The 22,161-nt window shown below is 39.3% G+C and overlaps 1 protein-coding gene across 3 annotated transcripts; it reads right to left on the bottom strand.

The window, feature by feature from the left end:
• Window positions 1-132: 132 nt before the first annotated feature.
• LOC122001635 (nuclear transport factor 2-like) lies at window positions 133-5,756 on the bottom strand. Of its 3 annotated transcripts, none has more exons than XM_042556491.1 (9): window positions 5,427-5,756; window positions 5,162-5,293; window positions 2,750-3,056; window positions 1,748-2,010; window positions 1,494-1,674; window positions 1,241-1,362; window positions 1,094-1,159; window positions 779-854; window positions 133-527 (listed from the first exon to the last, which is right to left on the bottom strand). In XM_042556491.1, exons 1-9 carry the CDS (start codon window positions 5,463-5,465, stop codon window positions 361-363), a joined length of 1,353 nt encoding a protein of 450 aa, XP_042412425.1. In that variant the 5' UTR covers window positions 5,466-5,756; the 3' UTR covers window positions 133-360. The 3 variants fall into 3 exon arrangements, with proteins under 3 accessions (XP_042412425.1, XP_042412424.1, XP_042412426.1); XM_042556490.1 differs by having other exon boundaries at window positions 5,159-5,293; window positions 5,427-5,755; XM_042556492.1 differs by having other exon boundaries at window positions 1,748-2,004; window positions 5,159-5,293; window positions 5,427-5,755.
• Between the last annotated feature and the right edge of the window lie 16,405 nt (window positions 5,757-22,161).

Below are 22,161 nucleotides of genomic sequence, written 5' to 3'. Positions count from 1 at the left end.
GGATTAGCGCGATGTTGCCCATCTCTTGCAGATTAAGGAACTAATGAACAGAACTAAATAAGCTTTGAGAAAGTTATCTCCACGAGTAATTTTGTTCCTATCATCAGAAAAGTTATCTTGACTACTGGAGCATTGAAAAACAAAATCATCCTAAACAATTGAGGAGCAAACATAAAATGATTCTTCTACATGCAATGTCATTCCACAAAATAGAAATTATAAATTACACTCCAGAAAAGCAGCATACAAATATACTTGGAATTGCTGAAAAGAAAACATACACCTGGAGACAGCAGTATTTCCCATGTGATGGGAAGCTAACGAAGCTTATCGTTGTTCCGTCTTTGGGAGCTGGAGCGCCTAGTAACCCGTGTCTTGAACTCGTTGAGGATAACCATTTCCTCTGGACCGACTCGTATAGTCCCTTTCGCTATCTTGAGGCCTGCTGCCCCGGCTGAAAATCCTGCCGCCACCACGCCCTCTTGAGGCCTCAGAGGGGTATCCTCTGCCTCTGCCTCTCTCTCTCTCTGAAGGAAAAGAACATTGATAAGGGACTTGGGTTCTGAAACTGAGTCATGCTCTTAATGAATGACGAGGAAAACATTGAATTTGTAAACATGACATAACATTTGCAATGAATCAATATCATCGAATACGTCAGAATTATTCAGCTACTTGAAGTTCTTGTCGTTTAGAAAATAGGTATCTCAGACACATTAGTGGGAAAATGTCAATAAAAAAATTACGGAAAAGGAAGGGAAAAAAATCAGTGACTTACTTCCACGTGAAATACCACTATTAGGTCTTCTTCCCTCAACATGAATCAACCTCCCATTTAGCTGCACTGGAGATGCCTACAAATGAGAAGCCAAATGAGCAATAATTTTGGAGACGGATCTTAAACACTAATAGCTGAAATCTAAGTTGAACCTAACTGCCCGAAATAAAAAAAGCACAATATTTTGTTCAACCGCAATATTCTATTCCAGACAAAAAGCACGCTTCAATGAACTCATGAACACTATTTGTTCAGTCCATATTTTGATCCTGGTTTGATAGTAAATTAAACTTAGACTAGAGGAAGATGGCAAACCTTAAGTGCATTCTGTACACCGATGACATCTTCATATTCAATGAAAGCATAGAAAACATCAGATTCCTGAAAATTTTCATGTATATTAAGTCAGAAACCTAGATATATAGAAGTCGAATTAGCGCAACAAGCTCCAGCACAATCAACCTTGCGGCTTCTAATAGAAACACCATCTGGTCTTAATTTACCAAAGTGCTTGAAGACTTGCTGAAGGTCTGAAATTGAAATAGATGAAGGAAGATTGCCAACATAGACAGATTTTATATCGCCTGAGATGGAAACAAGAACGTATCCCAATATCAGGTAATCATCACATAGCAGTTGCAATTGTCATTTGCAGAGTAAAAAATGGGAGGATGCAATTGTCAAAAAGAAATACAAAAGAAATGAGAGGAGAAACCTTCATCTTCAACTAGTAAAACCTCCTCAATTGACTCAGAGCCAGACTTCTCAGAAATGATAGCCGGCTGTGGTTGCTGGGGAATTGGTTGTGTGGAATGAGCCCGTTCTGAAGTAATTTGAGAGCCCTTGGCAACCGCCAGTTGATGCGTGGGTAAACCAGATTGGCCTTTAGCAAGAAGCTGGAACACAAATAACATCAGCCACCTATGGAATTCCATGCGAGAAGATATAAAAAATAATATTTCAGCATACAATGGAGGCATATGTGTGCTTAGTAGGTTCTCCAGCAGGCTCTTCAGGAGCAGTGGGAGGCGACGGCTCTCTCATTGTCTCCAAGGCAACTGGGTATGAAGCACTATCTTGAGGAGGCTCATCTAATCTTTCGTCAGAAACTGAAAGTTGCTGTGGTGCTTCAACAGTGTTATATTTCTCAGCAGTGGCATTTTCTTCCACATGAATTGGAGGTGCCATATCCTGAGCCTGAACTTCTCCCGGAGTGTAGTCACGAACTGACACTAAGAAAGAAATTGTTAAATGGATAGGCATAGAGGTAATCTTCTTGTGACCCCAAAAAATAGCATAAGATAGAAGTGCTTTCCACGTGAAAACAAAGATGCAGAAAGTATAGGAGGCCTCACTCATTGGTTCATTTGTCTATTGGAATTCAATTTAAAATTTTAGCCTATTCCCACAACATTATGATTTTTTGTTTTAAACCGAGAAGGTGAGAACCATATTAAGAAGGCAGATAAATAAAAATAGAGTTTGAGTTTAGCGAGAGTTCTTATAACTCCCTAAAATAATATCAACAATAAAGATGTAAACTATACTACCTCTATCAAAGTGCAGATGCACCCTCTCAATCTCTCATACAAGCACCTAATAGCTACGCTGCCCTATAGTTTCTAACTAGGCTTTCCAAGATCTCCCTCTGCCTATGCGACTGAAGTCATCAAATTAATACAAGCAGAAAATCTCAGATCCAATTTGTTAACAACTTCATGCTCCCTAAGGTTTTTTTTCCTTCTATTTTAACCTAAACAGGAATTAAGACATAACTGTTGCATACAATTACAATGAAAAGGTGCCCATACACAGAAAGCTCCAAGGGTAAAAAGACTTTTATTTCTTTTCAGAAATTCCACAATATTTTTAATGAAGTAAGCTATTCTTTTCCATAACATGTCATCACAGAAAAACTCGCAGAGAAAAAAATGACTTATGCTAAAAATATTTTTCCAAACTGAAATCTACCTGTTTCTGATGCAGGACTGGACTCCTTCATATCAGTCTCAAATTCACCTTGAGGCATGAGGGCTGCTGGGTGCTGATGAATATGTTCCTCTTCAAGGAAGTGAAAAATGTCATTGAGAACAAAATATCCTTCCTCTTGGGGAGCAAGAAAAAAGGTTTGAACAAATTTCCTCCTAGAGCTATAGTCTTCCAGTTCCACATAACCAGAAACCATCACCAAAACTCCACCATTCCATGACTCCAAGGAGTGGGCTGACTTAATCTCTATCCCCTTAAAATTCAGGCACATGACAAGATGATGAATTTGCTGCAAAAAAGTTAGTGTAATGCTGTTAGCAACATTATTTTAGTACCTTGCTGATCTATAAGTCTTGAGGGAAAAAAAAGAATGAAGATAGATATACTTAAAACTCAACAAACAAATAATGATTATTTTAGAAATATTATTTTTGTAAAACAAATATTACTTTCAAAACAATAGTTTACAATTTATATCAAGAGATCACCATGAAAGAAGATGAAGTAGGAGGCCATTTGAACATCCAAACTATAATCCACATAGAAAACACAGGAAAAGACAACAGCATAAAAGACTATCCAAATTCCAGAACATTAAATAGACTGAAATATATGGATCAAGATCTTTTCTATTTTTTAAAAAAAATAAATCACAGTAAGCTTTAAATCAAAAGCATTTTTCTAGGTATGGTGGAAGAAGGAAGAAGCATAAAGGTTTATGAAGCTGGAGTTTCTATGTCAAAAGGTTAAACATTCATTTTGCTTCTATAACTTGAATAAACAAATGAGCCAAACTTAAATATCAAGGATCATTAATAACAAATGTATTTGTTAAACAGGTAAAGGAATAAAATGTACTACCCTAATAGAAATAAGATGTTCTCTCTAAGAAAGTCCTTTGGGATATGAAAATTTTGCGACAATTAGCTTAATCATTAATCTTAACCTTAATTTTATCCTTGAATTCATTCATAAAAAAAAATTATCTAGGTGGCCGGTGGAAAATTTCCGTAGGGCCGGGCTGGCCACCCCTAGGATTAGTTGAGCTAAAGGCTTGGATACCTGGTGCCAACTAAAAATAATAATAATAATAATAACAATAAAAGATAAAAAGAAAAAAAAATTCTTTTAGAATTTGCATTGATGCATGTACTTCTTATATTTTGGAATTGGGATGCAATAGTCGATTTGAAGTTCTTATCTCATTATATCAGGCCTAATAGAAACAGATGTTCACAAAAATTCTACTTTTCTCACTACTCATAATTTGGGCCGGTATTCACACAGATAACTGTTTGGTTAAATAAAGTAGGGATTCATGTCTCTCTGTGAGGATATCAATGGAATAGAGTAATATAAATTAGTGAAAACTCTCAAGACAAAAGATCTACATGATATAAATTTAGTTAAGCTTCTTAAGTAATCAAGTTGATTTCTAAAACAATAAAGAGTTCAAAAATCAATGTAGGATTCCAGCCAATTTCCTTCTTATCCTATTTTTCCCTATAAATTTTGGTTACTATATAGATAGTGTTCTGCATATCATTCTGGTTGCATTATCATCTTATATCTTAACATTCTAGAAGTGAAAATACAACAATGTCCAAGGTACTGCCGGCTTTGTTTATGAATAAAGTCTCAGAGGTTAATGATTATATGTCAGTAACTACAACTCTCAATACTAAAGATTGTTGGAATAATTCATTTGAGAAATTTAACTATTTTAACACAATATGAAAGTGAATCACATAGATGTATATCTATATGTAAAGAATGCAACTTTTGTTTAAAAAGAAAACTTTATCCAGAAGAATACTTCATTCAAAAGAAATAAAGAATACAAAATACTGAAATAAATAGAAGATGATGCATAATTGTATGCCTGAGCCTCACTTTGCACAACATAAAGAGAATTGCAATCACCATTTTGATTAGTATGGAGAAGCATGGACAAAGAAATAGGCCGTTTGGGTACATCAGAAACATTAGCATACACAAATCTGGTTGTCTGTTTTGATAAGGTTACCACACTTTGTTATCTTGAACATAAAGAAGAACAGAAAATACTTGAGGTTATGTCTATATATGTGATGATACTTTGCACAAAATCAGTATTTAGTTGTAGAAAGATAATGCACTTGTTTTAAATAGGAAAATTGCACATTGCTGGAAGTTTTTTTTTTGCATTCCAAGGTACCGAGTCATTAACAATACATACACTTGCAACATTGCATACTGTCACAGATCACTAAAAATAATCCCGTGATAATACGCTCACATTTTTTTTAATAATGGTAGATTAATATTTGAGATGGCATGTACGAGATAAAATATAGAACGATATTTATCCAAAAAAAAAAAAGGAAAATAACTTAGATTCGCTAACAGTACCACCATCCCGGTTGCTGATTCTGTTGCAGTCCCATCAAATCGCACCATGGAGCTCAATTCCGTGTAGAACTGGTGCACTAGCTCTGGCTGTTGTTGAAGAATCGGGTAGTAATTCTTCAAAAAAAAAGCGCCAACCTGCATCAATAAAAGAAGGTAGAGAAAAAGGAAAAGGGAAAAATATCAAGCGGAGACTCAAAGAAGCAGGGGAGAAACACTTCATAGCCCCTTTTATACCCCCAAACGCACTCGATGCGCTCGATTCATTTACCTGGACCGCATCGACGTGAGCCGGATACACAGAAGCCATCGCTTCGAATGCAACGAGATCGATCCGCCACCCTTGACGAAAGAACGAGGCGACCGATCCGAGAAACCACTACTGGACTCAGCAGCACCGAATCCTTAGAGCAAAAAGACAGAATGACGGCGATTGCTTTCGGCTTCGATCCCTCCTCTCTCGAATTCCTCCGATCCCGCTTCTTCGTCCTCGATGGCGATTTCCTCCTCGTCGATTGCTTTCAGCCTTTCCCCCGATCTATCTCCAATTCGCCGCAAGTGTGCAGAGAGCGAGAGCGAGAGCGAGATCTGGAGGCGCAACGCGAGTTTAAAAGAAGGGGATTCGTGACACGTTTTGAGGGAGCCAGTTCGTGATAGGGCGACGCCAGCCGTTGGATCATGTTGGCCTTTTAATCCCACGTGCGACTCATGTGATTTTCCTTTTAAAGCCACGCGGCCGAAAAAGTGACGAGGCCCGGCCCAAAAGCGAGATTTTTCATTTTAGTCAATAAATAATGGGAAATTTGATGGTCAGCTTAAAATATTGGCCATTTTATCAAAAGACGCCCGTGGATATTTGACATTTATCAGAATGCGCCCTGATAGTTTTCTTTAATTACAAGACGCTCATGTGCTGTGTGATATACACAAAGAATGGCACATGCTGTAACTAAATAATAACATTTTATTGGACTAAATTATGAAACTTGTTGAACTAAATACTGTTGTGTATGGATGCAAACCAAAATACAAATACAATATAGATGAGTGGTTGGTTAGAGTTTTTACTAAGGATAACTATAAGTTTTTTGATTCGCATTAGAATATCAAAAGTAATATTTTAAATCATGTTGTTTCCATATAGTATCAAGAGATAAACAATCAAGTTCGACGATTAGAAGAAACGATGTTGATTCTATATAATGTCAAGAGATAGACAATAACATTTGACGATTGGAAAGAAACGATGCGGTTATAAATTCCTATTAATAAAAAAGTAATTTCAAAACAATTAAATAGACTTTAAAGACTCCTAAATATATAAGAAAAATCTAAAAAATCCGACTCGGTAAAATTAAAAAAAATTAAATTATTCTTTCATTCCCCGTATCATTGATGGAGAAAATTTATCCTTGAATTATTGATTATATCTTTCTTCGGATTCCGTATATACGGAAGCTTTGTACATCTTACTATCTTTTATCATCAAATCATCATAGAAAGAAATTTAATGTTTCACATTAAAAATATCGACAATGCAAATATGACTAAATTACTTTAAACGATATACATTGAAATTTATCTTCTCAACCATCTAGACAGGATCACTATTTTTAACTTACATTTTGGTGTGTACTGTTCGACACTTAATCTCCTGGAAAATCCATCCTCTCTCATGCATTTTTGCACAATCCCAGTTGATGCAATCCTTTCCTCCATCATCTCAGCTTCCAAGCTTGGCAATATTTTATCAAGTACTCTATCTGATATAATCAAGCGAACAATATTGAATAAACCACTATTACCTTATTTCCCATAAGATAAGGGTTGAAGCATGCACATCTTGAATAATTCTTCATCTTTCTTTGCAATAGGCAAAATAGCATTATCAATATCCTCATTGATAAGGGGTAATCAGCAAAGGTCGCATAGCTAAAAAGTCAAAAGTCTTACGATAGTCAAAATCAGGAAACTCGTATTATCAACTCCCGACTATCAATTCTAGGCTCTCGACTCTCAACTTCTGACTCTCGGCTCTAGGCTACTGATTCCCAGCTCCAGTCTCTCGATTATTTGTTAGTTAGTCCTAGGAAAACGTATCAATTTTACTGTACAAAAATTTTTTGTACAAGTGTCGAACCTTTCCTTAAATAACTTATTGTGTTCTTTAGAAGTTAAATTAGGAATCGCAGACGAAACTTAACATCATTGATTCCAAATTTAACTTATCTGTTCTTAATGGTTTAGATTTGAATCGTAAGCGGAACTTAACACTATTGATTTAAATCCACCTATGTTATTAATTCCATTAAATATTAATTTCCAAAATTGGCTTCCAGGACTGCATGGCGAGGCACATGACCTTCTTGGATATGGGAGCAACCACCACCACCTAGACAAAGCCTTTTAAGGAAAGCTAATATTTAATTTCCTTAAATAACTCTAGGTTAACAAAAAAGAACAATCGAATCACAAATTCGAAAACAAAGAAAATACAAATTCAAAAAACTAATTCGAAATACTAGATCTAATTGTCTCTTGTATTTGGAATTCTTACAAAAGAAATACAACTAGTATGATGCGGAAATTAATTACTAATTATACCTTCCTTTGTAAACTTTAATGACCTCTTGATCTTCTACCGTATTCCTCTTCTAACCTCGGACGTTGTGTGGGCAACGATCTACCGAGATGAGAACCACCTAAGCCCTTCTTCTTCCTTCCTAGTTTCGGCCACCAAAATCTCCTCCAAGGATGAAGATATTCGGCCACCACCAAGCTCCAAGGGATGCTAGAAATATCGCCTCCTTTTCTCTCCTTCTTCTCCAAGCAAGATCCGGCCACCACAAGGACACCAACTCTCTTTTAAATCATGAACATGGTTAAAAAGGAAAGTTTTCTCAAAATTTAAATCTACCTTTCAATCTACAAATAAGGAAAGATTTCAAATCTTTTCTTAATCTTTTGTAGAAAACTATAAAAGGAAAGATTTAAATTTCAAACTCTCTTTTAAAACCATGATATCGACATAAGAAATAATTTTAATAAAAATCCCTTTTTAATATGATGTGGCCGGCCACCTAAGCTTGGGCTCCAAGCAATTGGCCGGCCACCTTAAGGCTCAACCTTTAGGCTTGGTCGGCCCTAAGCTTGAGCTTCAAGCTTGGCTTGGCCGACCCCTATAAGTTGGGTAAGAAGGTGGGTATAGGTGGGTATAATTTTCTATATACAAGAGGCTACGATAGGGACCGAGAGAAGGAATTGGTTTTGGTCTCCCAGTGAAATTAAGCTTTCCGTGTTCACCCCGAACACACAACTTAATTTCATCAATAATAATTCATTCCACTAAAGAACTATTATTGAACTACCGCACCAATCCCAAATTACATTTTGGGCTCCTTCTTATTATGAGTGTGTTAGTTTCCCTGTGTTTAAGATGTCAAATGACCACTAATTAAATGAGTTACTGACAACTCACTTAATTAATATCTTAGTCCAAGAGTAGTACCACTCAACCTTATCGCCATGTCGGACTAAGTCCACCTGCAGGGTTTAACATAACAATCCTTATGAACTCCTCTTGGAGTCATTCTCAACCTAGATTACTAGAACACAATTTTCTTCTATAATCAACAACACACACTATAAGTAATATCATTTCGCAACTTATCGGGCTTATTGATTTATCGAACTAAATCTCACCCATTGATAAATTAAAGAAATAAATATCAAATATATGTGCTTGTTATTATATTAAGATTAAGAGCACACACTTCCATAATAACTGAGGTCTTTGTTCCTTTATAAAATCAGTATAAAAGAAACGACCTCTAATGGTCCTACTTAATACACTCTAAGTGTCCTAGTGTAATTATATAGTTAAGATAAACTAATACCTAATTACACTACGACCTTCCAATGGTTTGTTCCTTTCCATCTTGATCATGAGCTACTGTTTATAATTTATAAGGTACTGATAACATGATCCTCTGTTTGTGACTCCACACACCATGTTATCTACAATGTAAATTAATTGAACAACTACATTTATCATAAATGTAGACATTTGACTAATGTGATTTTTATTTCTAGATAAATGTTTATACCAAAAGCTAGGCTTTTAGTATACATCCTAACACTATCAACTCCAGGCTTCCGACTCTCGACTCTTGGCTCTAGGCTATCGACTCTCGACTCTTGGCTCCGGGCTAACAACTCTCGACTACCAACTACCGATTCTCGACTCACGTTTCAGGCTCCCTCACACTAAACTTAAATGGTCCCAACTATCAAGAATTAAAATAACAAATAGTTATTCTGTGAGGACATTAATAATGTAGTCATTATGGTAAGAAAGGTAGAAAACATAATTATTTATCCCGACATAAATGGGTCGTGATCCTGTCCAAAAGTCGAGGAGATGGAAAGATGGGGATGTGGCGTTCATGCTTACCTCCTATGGACTCCGCGCGGACCTGTAACACAGACTACATCAGTACCGAGCCAGGGAAAGGGTCTCCGTCGTTGGCCCTCCGATGCTCAAGTCAGTCATCGGCGATGAAGTGGAGAGCGGAGCAACAAGAAGACTACTGTAGCGTAAACAGTGAATATCGCATACCTCTCCCGATGCTTGGACCCCCTTTATATAGAGCTCCGGTAGCCCGCGTGCACACTTTCCAAGATGAGCACGCTTCTCAAAGCTTTCTCTAAAAAGACGTGTCAGTAAAGTGTCCCTAACATAGTACCTTAACAGGTCGAGCATATCTCTGAAGTGACAGTGGAAGCTTCTGTCGTACGATCTTCTGGTAGCCCATGCCCGGTGTCGGCGACACCAACTCCCAAACGGATATCACTAGATATCATCAGAAGTGTACTACTGGGGCGAGCGGTTTGACCGCTCGACCTGAATTCCGCCGCCCTAGTGCCCCGTCTAGTCGGCCAGAACCTCACTGGCCCTCGTGGGTGTCTGCTCAAACAAAGGTCTACTTTGTTATTGCCAAAGTTGATACCGGGCCGAGCGGGGTAGTTGCTCGGCTAGGCTTCTGCACATTGTCTAAGTGTCGGTTGTTTCCTGTTGCCAGGTCGAGTGGGGTAGCTGCTCGGTCGTAGTTGAACTCTGCACCTCAAGCTTTGCTGTCTGGCCGAGTGGAGTAGCCGCTCGGCTCAACTTCTGCACATTGTCTCCCTTGAGTATCGGTTGTTTGACTGTTCCCCGCGTCGAAGGCGACGTTGATCGGGTCCGAGCCTTCTCCTCGGTCGGGGCATACTTCGCTTGATCGGGCGATATTATTTATGCGTTGATCGCCGTGACTTTGACCTCCTTTGACCTCCACCGTGGTAACGAGGTGGGGCCCTTTATCATTACCGCATCACATAAGCCTTTCCGTCAAGTCTAGTCGAAGGAGGCTATAAGTCCGACTGACTAAACCTCTCGATCGACCTTCGATACTATGTGGTTTCTAATCGGGATGTGACTGTTCCTTGCCGATCGACCTGTTGAAGTTTGTTGTTTGGACGTAGGTATGCTCCCTAAATCCGATCGTCACGATGAAGGTCTGTACTTGTGCAATTTTTTCTTGGGTTGTCCTGGACGAGCCCGAGCGCGGCTTACGTCACCTAGATTTCTAGGAATTTGTGCAAATCTTTTCACATTAAGGCTAAGCACGCTCCCATGCCATTATTAAATGTCGACCTATGGCGATGCACCACGAGTCCTACCCACTGCCGCTGCACGCCTGATGTGATAGGGTATTGATGTGATGTTTGGAGATTTGAATTTAACAGTCCGATCTTTGCCTAGGTTTCTGTGACCTAGATTGACGGCTCCGATCAGTCGCCCCCAGGCTTATAAGCCTGTGGGCATCGCTGCATTGGCGCACTTCGTCTTCGTGCTCTTCGACGCCAGGTTCTTTGTGCTCTAGCGACCTTTGTCCTTCTTGCTCCTCCGGCGATTTTTCCAATAAGCTCTCCCCCACGCCCTTTCTTTCTCGCCTCTCGGCGTCTGTCCTTCCTTGTCTTTCGAGTTTTTCGGCGTCTTAGTGTTCTGACGATAATCCCACCAGTAGGTTTTCTGTCCTTCGAATCTCCACCTTGTTTTGCAATGGCAAGTTCATCACAACCTTCCGCCGGCATCCCGGGGCTATGGTACACTTTTACTGAGTCCCGGTTCGACACCGACGACGCTGAGAGTCTGAAAGCCACTTTCGAACTTCCTTCCGAATATGAAGTCATCCTTCCTTCTCCTTTCAATCGGCCGAATTCTCCACCGCTCGACTCTATCACCTTCTTTTGAGATCATTTCACGGCTAGTACCGAACTCCTTTCGGCTGCTGTACGGGGTGGTTGTTCTTTTTCGCCTGCACGACATTCCCCTCACTCCCTGGCTCTTCCATTACTTTTACTATCCCAAGTCGTCCGAGCCGAGGACTTTTCTCTTCCAAGCTCGAGTGGGCTTGGTTTTCTTTGATAAAATGCCTACTTCTAACAAACACTAGAAAGATTACTTCTTTTTCATGTGTTTTCTCGAGCGACTAGATTTTCCCACCTCCTGGCAGCTCGACGTGGCAGCTCAGCCTCCATTGAAGTAGTACAAGAGCCAATTGGACTACCTCAATGTAGCTACGATGTTGTCCTGTCAGAAGTATGACATCTACAAGCTGCTGCTGGAGGGTGTCCTTTATATCTTCGGCTTGAGTCCGATCCGTACCTGGCTCCCTTTCAGCCTAGGTATGCGATCATTTTACTCCTTTCTTTGATTCTAACTGATTTTTCTTCCTTTCGTGCAGTTGAAGTCATGCTATGTGCATGTCTGGCCGGCAAGGTGAAGCTCCCAGACGCCGCGATCAACGCGGCCGCCGTTGAAGAACTTGGGAGCCGAGGAATCTGTTGATTATAGAAGGAATCTGTGTCCTAATTATTTAGACTAATGATGCCCCCTTGAGGAGTTCATAAGGATTATCATGTAAACCTTGCAGGTGGATTTAGTCCGACATGGTTGAGTGGTACTACTTTTGGAATCAGATGTTAATTAATTGAGTTGTTAATAACTCATTTAATTAACGGACATACAATATCTTAAACATAGGGAAATTAACGCACTCATGATAAGAAGGAGTTCATATTGTAATATGGGATTGGTGCGGTAATTCAATAATAACCCTTTAGTGGTATGAGTTATTATTGATGGACTTGAGTTGGGTGTTCGGGACGAACATAGGAAATCCAAGCCCATTAGGAGGCCTAAACTAATTCTTCCTTTAGGTCCCTGTTGTAGCCTCTATATAAAGCCTCGCATGCACTCATCCACAGTTTGGTTTTGGTTTAGTTTTTCTCTACCTTCCTAGGGCCAGCGGCAAGGGCTATAAAAAGGAGTAAGTGGTGCCTCCTAAAACCTAATTTTTCCACAATTCTCTTCTCTCCCTTGCTAGGGATGGCGGCCTCTCCTTGGTGGCCAGTGCCTTCTCCTCCTTGGTGGTCGGCACCTCCTCCTCCTTGGTGGGCGGCGCGCGCCTCCTCCTCCTTGGTGGGCGGCGCCTCCTCCTCTACTCCTTGGTGGACGACGATTTTGGAAAGAAGCGAAGGGAAGGGTGTTTGTTGCCTTGGTAGATCATCGCCCACACAACATCCAAGAAGATGAGAGGAATACAGCAGAAGATCAAGAGGTCTTTAACTACAAAGGAAAGGTACAACTAGTTCTTTAATTTCACTGCGTAATTAGTTTAGTTTTCTTTGTATCGATTTTGAATACCAACACAAGAGGCCAACGATCTTGTACTTCGATCAAGGTGTGCTTTGATCCGTCAAGAACTTGCTTGATTGATCAAACACATGTCTGATCGAACATGTGAGTTGCTAGGAAAAGTTCTGTACTTATACAATTTTTGTACAGGGAAATTTAAAAAGAACAGAATTCCAGCGCCTTCAAGTGGTATCAAGAAGGCGCCGACCACCAAGGAGGAGAAGGCGTCGGCCACCAAGGAGAGGTGGCCGGTCCTAGCAAGGGAGAGAAGAGAATTGTGGAAAAATTAGGTTTTAGGGGGCACCACTTACTCATTTTTATAGCCCTTACCGCTTGCACTAGGAAGATAGAGTAAAACCAAACCAAAACCAAACTATGGATGAGTGGATGTGAGGCTTTATATAGAGGCTACAACATAGACCTAGAGGAGGAATTGGTTTAGACCTCCTGATGGTCTTAGGCTTCCTGTGTTCGGCCTAAACACCCAACTCAAGTTCATCAATAATAACCCATACCACTAAAGGGTTATTATTGAACTACAGCACCAATCTCATATTACAATATGGGCTCCTTCTTATCATGAGTGCGTTAATCTCCCTATATTTAAGATATCGTATGTTCGTTAATTAAATGAGTTACTGACAACTCAATAAATTAACATCTGATTCCAAGAGTAGTACCACTCAACTTTATTATCATGCCGGACTAAGTCCACCTGTAAGGTTTACATGATAATCCTTATGAGCTCCTTAAGGGGACATCATCAACCTAAATAATTAGGACACATATTCTTTCTATAATCAACATCACACCATATAAATAATTCTATCTCCCAACTCATCGGGCCTATTGATTTAACGAATAAATCTCACCCATTGATAAGTTAAAGAAATAAATACTAAGTATACGTGCTTGTTATTAATTAGGGATTAAGAGGACGCACATCCATAATAATAGAGGTTCTGTTCTTTTATATAATCAGTACAAATCAAACAACCTCAAACGATCCTGCTCAATACACACATAGTGTACTAGTGTAATTTTATAGTCAAGATAGACTAATACCAAATTACACTACAATCGTTCCAATGGTTTGTCCCAATCCATCTTGGTTGTGACCTACTATTTATAATTTATAAGGAACCGATAACATGATCTTCTGTGTGGCACCACACACTATGTTATCTACAATATAAATTAAATGGATAATTGTATTGGCAAATATATAAATATAAAATGCAAATATTTAACCAAAGTGATTCTCATTTTAAAATATTTTAAAACAGATGTTCATACAAAAGCTAGGCTTATAGTATACATTCCAATAATCTCCCACTTATACTAAAAGACTATGCTGCCATAAATACTGCCATACATTTGATTCCCATCCCCTCAACATGCCTATCAAAAGCTCTCGCCGGAAGGGCCTTAGTGAAAGGATCTGTCAGGTTATCTGCTGATGTAATCTTGGCGACAACAAGCTCTCCTCGTTTTATGATGCCTCGTATTAGGTGGTACTTGCGCTCAATGTGTTTACTTGTCTTATAGGCTTATGGTTCCTTCGAGTTTGCTACTGCACCCTGTTATCACAATAAATTGTGATAATTTTGGGCAAAACAGGAATCACATCTAAGTCCATCAAGAAGTTTCTAAGCCATACAGCTTCTTCGGCTACCTCAGAGGCTGCCACAAACTTAGCTTCCATGGTGGAGTCTGAAACGTATTTCTGCTTAACACTCTTCCATGCTATGGCTCCACCTCCCAAAGTAAACACATACCCCGAGGTTGATTTACTACTGTCCCTATCTGATTGGAAGTCCAAATCCGTGTAACCCACAGGGAGCAAATCATTTGTCTGGTAAACTAGAATATAATCTCTAGTCCTTTTTAGGTACTTTAATATATGCTTTACGACAGTCCAATGTCCCAGTCCTGGGTTACTTTGATATCTGCTAACCATGCCCACGACAAAACAGATATCCGATCTCGTACATATCATCGCATACATTAGGCTTCCTACAACCGAAGCATAAGGAACTGCCTTCATCTCCTCTATCTCCTTTGGTGTCTTAGGACACATTTCTTTAGATAAAGGTACTCCATGCCGAAAAGGTAGAAAACCTTTCTTGGAGTTTTGCATGCTAAAACGAGCTAGGATAATATTGATGTATGAAGCTTGGGATAAGCACAACATCCTTTTCTTACGATTCCTTATTACTTTGATCCCAAGAATATGTCCACATTCTCCCAAATCCTTCATATCAAACTGCTTGGACATCTATACCCTTACGTCTGACAATACTTTGACATTGTTGCCAATGAGCAAAATGTCATCTACGTATAGTATAAGAAATATCACTATGTTTCCGTCACTTTTCTTGTATACACAAGACTCATCCGGACATTGAATGAATCCATGAGACTAGATCACTTCATTAAACTGGATGTTCCAAGATCTTGCAGCTTGCTTCAGTCCATAAATGGACCGATTGAGCTTACATACAAGATGCTCTTTGCCCTTCACAATGAATCCCTCTGGTTGTTTTATATAGATGTTTTCTTTAAGACTTCCGTTAAGGAAAGTTGTCTTGACATCCATTTGCCAAAACTCATAATCCATATGAGCAGCAATAGATAAAAAAATCCGGATAGACTTAAGCATGACTACCGGTAAAAAAATTTCCTCATAATCGATTCCCTCTTTTTGAGTATACCCCTTTGCAACAAGTCTCGCTTTAAAGGTTTCCACCTTCCCGTCTGTTCCTATTTTTTCTTTTGTAGACCCATTTACATCCAATGGCTTTTACAACATTTGGTGGTTCTACAAGCTCCCAGACCTAATTAGAATACATAGATTCTATTTCAGAGTTCATTGCACTTTGCCAAGATGCTGCATCTTTATCTTGGAGTGCTTCATCATATGTCCAGGGATCAACTTCATATTCACCAGGGATCAAGTCTGAATACTCTCCCAAAAATATGAATCGTTCAGGTTGTTTAACAACCCTCTCACTATGACGAGGTACTACCTGTAATTGTGCACTATTTGTGACACGTGTTATAGTTACTTGTGGTATCTCATCTTGTACCATTGGTACTAAAGTAGAAGTGTCCTCTTTTATTTCCTCAAGAACAATTTTACTCATGGGCTTGTGGTTCATTACATAGTCCTCTTCTAAAAATCGGCATTGGTGCTAACAATGGCCTTCTGATCTTTAGGACTATAAAATAAATCACCTTTCATTTCTCTAGGATATCCCATGAACAAGCGAACTTCTGTACGTGATTCCAACTTATCACGTCTCCCTTTAGCACATGTATTAGACTACCCCAAATCCGAATGTGTTTCAAACTAGGCTTACGCCCATTCCACAATTCTGTGAGAGTAGAGGGTACTGACTTAGAAGGTACCAAGTTCAGAATGTACGCCGCCGTTTCCAGAGCATATCCCCAAAACGAATTTGGTAATTATGAATAACTCATCATTGATCTAACCATTTCCATAAGAGTCTTATTCCTTCGTTCCGACACACCATTTTGTTGGGGTGTACTAGGTGCAGACAATTGGGATTGAATCCCGACCTCTGATAAGTAACTCTTAAACTCTCCTAAGAGGTACTCTCCACCACGATCAGATCGTAGTGTCTTGATACTTTTACCATGACACTTCTCCACATCAGCCTTGTACTCTTTAAACTTATCAAAGCACTCAGACTTATGACGCATCAAGTAAATGTATCCATATCTCGAATAGTCATCTATAAAAGAGACAAAATATTTGAAATCACCTCTTGCTTGGATAGTCAAAGGCCCACACAAATAAGAATAAACCAATTCCAATACTTCTTTAGCTCTATACCCCTTTGGCTTAAAAGGCCTCTTGGTCAATTTTTCTTCCAAGCAAGACTTGCAGGTCAGAAAGTTTTCCACTACCAATGAACCCAAAGGTCCATCGACTATTAACCTTTGAATCCTACTCAAGTTAATATGACCCAACCTTAGATGCTAAAGATATGTTTGGTTCATTTCCGAAGGTTGCTTTCTCTTATTAGAATTAGAAGATGTGTTATTAATTTCCATTTGCTGCATTATGGGAGTTATTGGATTAAGAGTATACAAATTGCCAACCAACGCACCAGAACAGATAACCACCATATTTTTCTTGACAACCACTTTGTCATCAAAAGAAATAGAATATCTATCCATAAATAATTTAGAAACTGAAATCAAATTCTTTTTGAAACATGGTACGTAAAGACAATTTTTCAAAATCAAAGTTTTATTCCTATCAAAAAATAAATAAACATCTCCCACTGCAACAGCCGCTATTCTCGTAGCATTGCCCATGTAGACGGTGATCTCCCCTTCATGTAGTCGTCTGGTTTCCTGGAACCCCTGCAATGAATTGCACACATGATCAGTGGCTCCCGTATCTACACACCAGATACTAGTAGATAACACCGTTAAATATGTTTCAACAACTAATGAATAAGATATACTTTTATTATTCTCCTTTTTGCGAGGACAGTCCACCTTCCAATGTCCAGACTGCTTGCATATGAAGCACTTGCCTTTCGGCTTCTTTACACCTGCCTGCAGCCCAGTCCCTTGAGGTTGAATCACTTTTTTTGTCGAACCAACTTGTTTCTTCTTCTTCTTCTTTCCGCCTTTCGGCTTAGAGGCAGAAACATTTTCAGCAATGTGAACTTGAGAACTTTGACGAAATAGCCCTTCTGTCGCTTGGAGTTCTGTCAAAAGTTCTGTCAACAAATAAACCCTTTTATTCATGTTGTAATTCAGGTGGAACTACTCAAAACTCTTGGGCAGCGTTTGGAGAATGATATCCACCTAGGGTCCCCCATCGATTTTAGCTCCAAGGACTTCCATCTCATTCAAATGAGTCATCATCTTGAGGATATGATCCCTCATGGGTGTCTCTTCAGTCATGACTGTCGTCATTAAGTTTCTCATGGCTTCCTGCCTGGCAGCCCGATTTTGGTGTCCGAAGAGTTCCTTGAGATTGAGCATCATGTCATAGGCAGTGGGTAGGGCCTGATGCTGATGTTGCAGCACATTTGACATATAAGCCAAAATGTAACACCGCGCCATCTCATTTGCCTTGACCCATTTCCTATGTCTCTCTATTTTCTCTTCACTAGAATCCTTATTAGGCACGCTAGGACAGACCTCAAGAAGTACGAACTTGTATTCTTCAGCAGTTAAGACAATGTCCAAGTTCCGTTTCCAATCAATATAATTTGGACCAGTAAGTTTGTTTTCTTTTAAAATAACACCAAGAGAATTGAAATCCATTTTGAAATCCTAAGAATCACAAAATAAAATATTTGGTCAAAACTTTAGAATTTAAAATAATATTGATTCCTCAAACAATATAATTTAAATTCACCAACACCTTAAAACACCGTGAATTTCGTATGCCACGATAGTGTGGACGTATACTAATTCAAACATTTGTAAGAGGAGGTTTTATCCATTAATTTTATTATCTTGTCAACCTAACTTTATGACAAATAAAATTAATAGTTGGTTCATCTTCGATCACACAAATAATAGCAGTGACTCTGACGGGGAGAATACTATTAAATGTGCTTAAGTATATATCATTACTTGATACTTAGTTCATTAATTAGGATTGTACCCCTTCAGATGGAGAAAATCACACATACCTAAATAATTTCCTATAATCATCCATAGAGGAAGTTTGATCTAGTGATCTACAAACAAACTCATCCGATATGGAGGAAGGCACTTAAAGTCAACGTGCAAGTTTGAATTCATCACTTACAAACCAGTAATGGAGACCGTGAAATTTATTTAAATAATCTCTCTCCTACTTAGTTATTTAAATTGAGGAATTTTAACATGCACACACATCACAACACATAAAACCATCATCACAACACATAAAAACAACATATAAAGGAAATAAATATGAAAATAAAATTTGCAACTATTATGACCTCATCCAACACTGTCCTCCAATATGCCGCCAATGGATCAAGCCGTCGCATCTATCTTGCTTCCTTCTTCGCCGCGCCTCCGGTCCTCAAAATAGCACCACGTATAGCAAGGATACAAGCCACAACAAAAGAAATAAAAATTTACATTTATCGATCCTATATTCCACAAAGGAATTTACATGTAATTTAGATCGAACAAAATGTAAAAAAATAATATGATAACCGGCCGTATTTAATTATTACAATCATGCGCACAAAACAACCTTGACATGCCCAAGGGTTTAAATCATACACAAACACACAAAGCTATAATAGTTGGATCTAGGATGTCTGCAACCACAGAGTGAATCTTTCTAGCACATCCTACTATTATCCTGCTTAAACTTATATATGAGTAGTGCATAATTTAACCGAAAACCAATCACACAGAACCAGAAAACTCACTCTAATACCACTTGTAGGATCGAAAAGAATTTAGATATCTCCATAATGACATGATATTATCCACTTTGGGTTTAAACCCTCATGATTTTGCTCTTGGGCTCTACCCAAAAGGCCTCATACCAATGGAGATATCTTTCTCTTATAAACCCATGATCCTTCCCATGTGTTTTCAATGTGAGACTATGTTTGCAACTTTGCAACCCCAACACCCCCTTCATCCTCCAGATAGTAAGCGCCCGAACAGAGCTTCTGCACGACCTTAAAAGGCCCTGCCCATGAGGTTTCGAGCTTGGTGACATCGCCGACCAGCTTCACTTTCTTCTAGATGAGATCGCCAACCTAGAAGGACCTCAGGGTTACTCTCCGATTGTAGTTTCATTTCATCCGTTGCCGATACGCTGTTAGCCGAACTACTGCTTTTGCCCACGTTTCGTCCACCAAGTCGAGCTCCATAAGCCTCCGTTCGGTGTTTCCTTCATCGAAGAGCTGCACTCGATTGGATTCTACTCTGACCTCCACGGGGACAACTGCTTCACTGCCATATACCAAATGGAAGGGGGTTATGTCGGTCACCTCCTTTGGAGTCGTGCGGAGAGCCCACAGCATACTGGGAGCTCGTCGACCCAGCTACCTCCAACGTGGTCGAGCCGAGCGCGTAAGATTCTGAGGATCTCCCGATTGGATACCTCAGCTTGCCCGTTACCTTGTGGGTCTGCCACTGAGGTGAAGGCTTGTTGGATGTCATAACCCTCACACCATTCTCTAAGCTTTTGGCCGGTGAACTATCTTCCATTGTCGGATACGAGTCGGTGTGGGATGCCAAACCGGCAAATGATGTTTTACCAAATAAATTTAATGACCATTTGCTCGGTGATTCTTGCCAGCGGTTCGACTTTCACCCACTTAGAGAAGTAATCGACCACGACGAGCATAAATTTTTGCTGATCAGTCGCTATGGGGAAAGGCCCAACGATATCTATGCCCCCATTAGTCGAACGAGCATGATACTGTGGACACTTCCATTTTCACAGTTGGTCTGTACGACATGTTGTGAGACTTCTGGTAGGACAAGTAGGTGGCCACCATCCGAGCAGCATCCTCCTAGAGGGTCAGCCAGAAATATCCGACCAAGAGTATCTTACGGGCTAATGCACGGCCGCTCAGATGCCCTCCGGAAGATCCTTGGTGCACCTCCTGCAGAATGTACTCAACATCCTCCGATCCGATGCATTTGAGGAGGGGCCTAGAGAAGGCTCTCTTGTAAAGCTGGTCCCCGATCAAGGTGAACCACGTGGCCCTCTTCTTCAATAAGCGGGCTCCTTCCGGATCAGTAAGTGTAGCTCCAGACCGTAAAAACTCTGTTAGGACAGTCCTCCAGTCGTTCGGGAAGGTGACTCCTTCCATTCGGTCGACATGCGCCACTAGCGAGACTTGTTCGATCGACTGCCCTATGACGATTGGGGACAGTGAACTAGCTAATTTTGCCAACTCATCTGCTACCTAGTTCTTTGATCGAGGGATCTTCTATATAATAACCTCCTGGAAGTGGGCATTCATCTTCTCGAAAGTGTTAGAACGTATACTAAAACCCTAACTTTTTGTAAACATTTATTTTGAAATAAAAAATTACATTGGTCAAATGTCTACATTTATATGCTAAGTGTAGTTGTTCAATTAATTTATATTGTCGATAACATGGTGTATGATGTAACACACAGAAAATTATGTTATTAGTTCCTTATAAATTATAAATAGTAGCTCACGACTAAGATGGATAGGAACAAACCATTGGAATAGTCGTAGTGTAATTTGGTATTAGTTTATCTTGACTATAAAATTATACTAGTACACTCTAAGTGTATTGAGTAGGACCATTTAAGGTAGTTTTTTTTTTTATATTGACTACATAAAAGTATAAGACCTTTGTTATTATGGAAGTGTGTGCTCTTAATCCTGATATAATAACAAGCGCATATATTTAATATTTATTTTTTTAATTTATCAGTGGGTGAGATTTAGTTCGATAAATTAAGAGGCCCAATAAGTTGAGAAATAATATTATTTATAGTGTGTATTGTTGATTATAGAAGGAAACTGTGTCCTAGCTATCTAGGTTGATGATGTCCCCAAGAGGAGCTCATAAGGATTGTCATGTAAACCCTATAGGTGGACTTAGTCCGACATGACAATAAGGTTGAGTGTTACTACTCTTAGAGTTAGATATTAATTAAGTGAGTTGTCAGTAACTCATTTAATTAGTGGACATTTCGATATCTTAAACATAGGGAGATTAACACACTCAAGATAAGAAGGAGCCTATATAGTAATATGGGATTGGTGCGGTAATTCAATAATAACTTTTTAGTGGTATGAGTTATTATTGATGAACTCGAGTTGGGTGTTCGGGGCGAACACGGGAAGCTCAAGTTCATCGGGAGACCAAAACTAATTCCTCCTCTCGGTCCCTGTCGTAGCCTCTTATTTATAAAGTCTTATACCCACCTAAACACAACTTATTACCCACCTTAAGGTAGCTGGCCAAGCCTAGCTTGTAGCCCAAGCTAGGGCCGGCCAAACCAAGGCTAGATGGGTTCAAGTGGTGGTCGACCCTAGCTTAGAGGCCAAGCAGGGTGGCCTGCCATATTAGATTAAAAGGAGTTTTATTTTTTAAAATCTTTTCTTATGTGGAAGCCATGGTTTTAAAAGAAAGTTTAAAATTCAAGTCTTTCCTTTTATAGCTTTCTACAAAAGATTAAGAGAAAGATTTGATATCTTTCCTTGTTTGTAGTTAAAAGGAAGATTTTAATTTTTGATAAAACTTTCCTTTTTGTAACCATCCTCAT

This window comes from Zingiber officinale, chromosome 7A (genome assembly GCF_018446385.1).
Source record: "Zingiber officinale cultivar Zhangliang chromosome 7A, Zo_v1.1, whole genome shotgun sequence".
In the NCBI taxonomy this organism is placed as follows: domain Eukaryota; kingdom Viridiplantae; phylum Streptophyta; class Magnoliopsida; order Zingiberales; family Zingiberaceae; genus Zingiber; species Zingiber officinale.
This window is presented reverse-complemented; position numbering and strand designations above follow the sequence as displayed.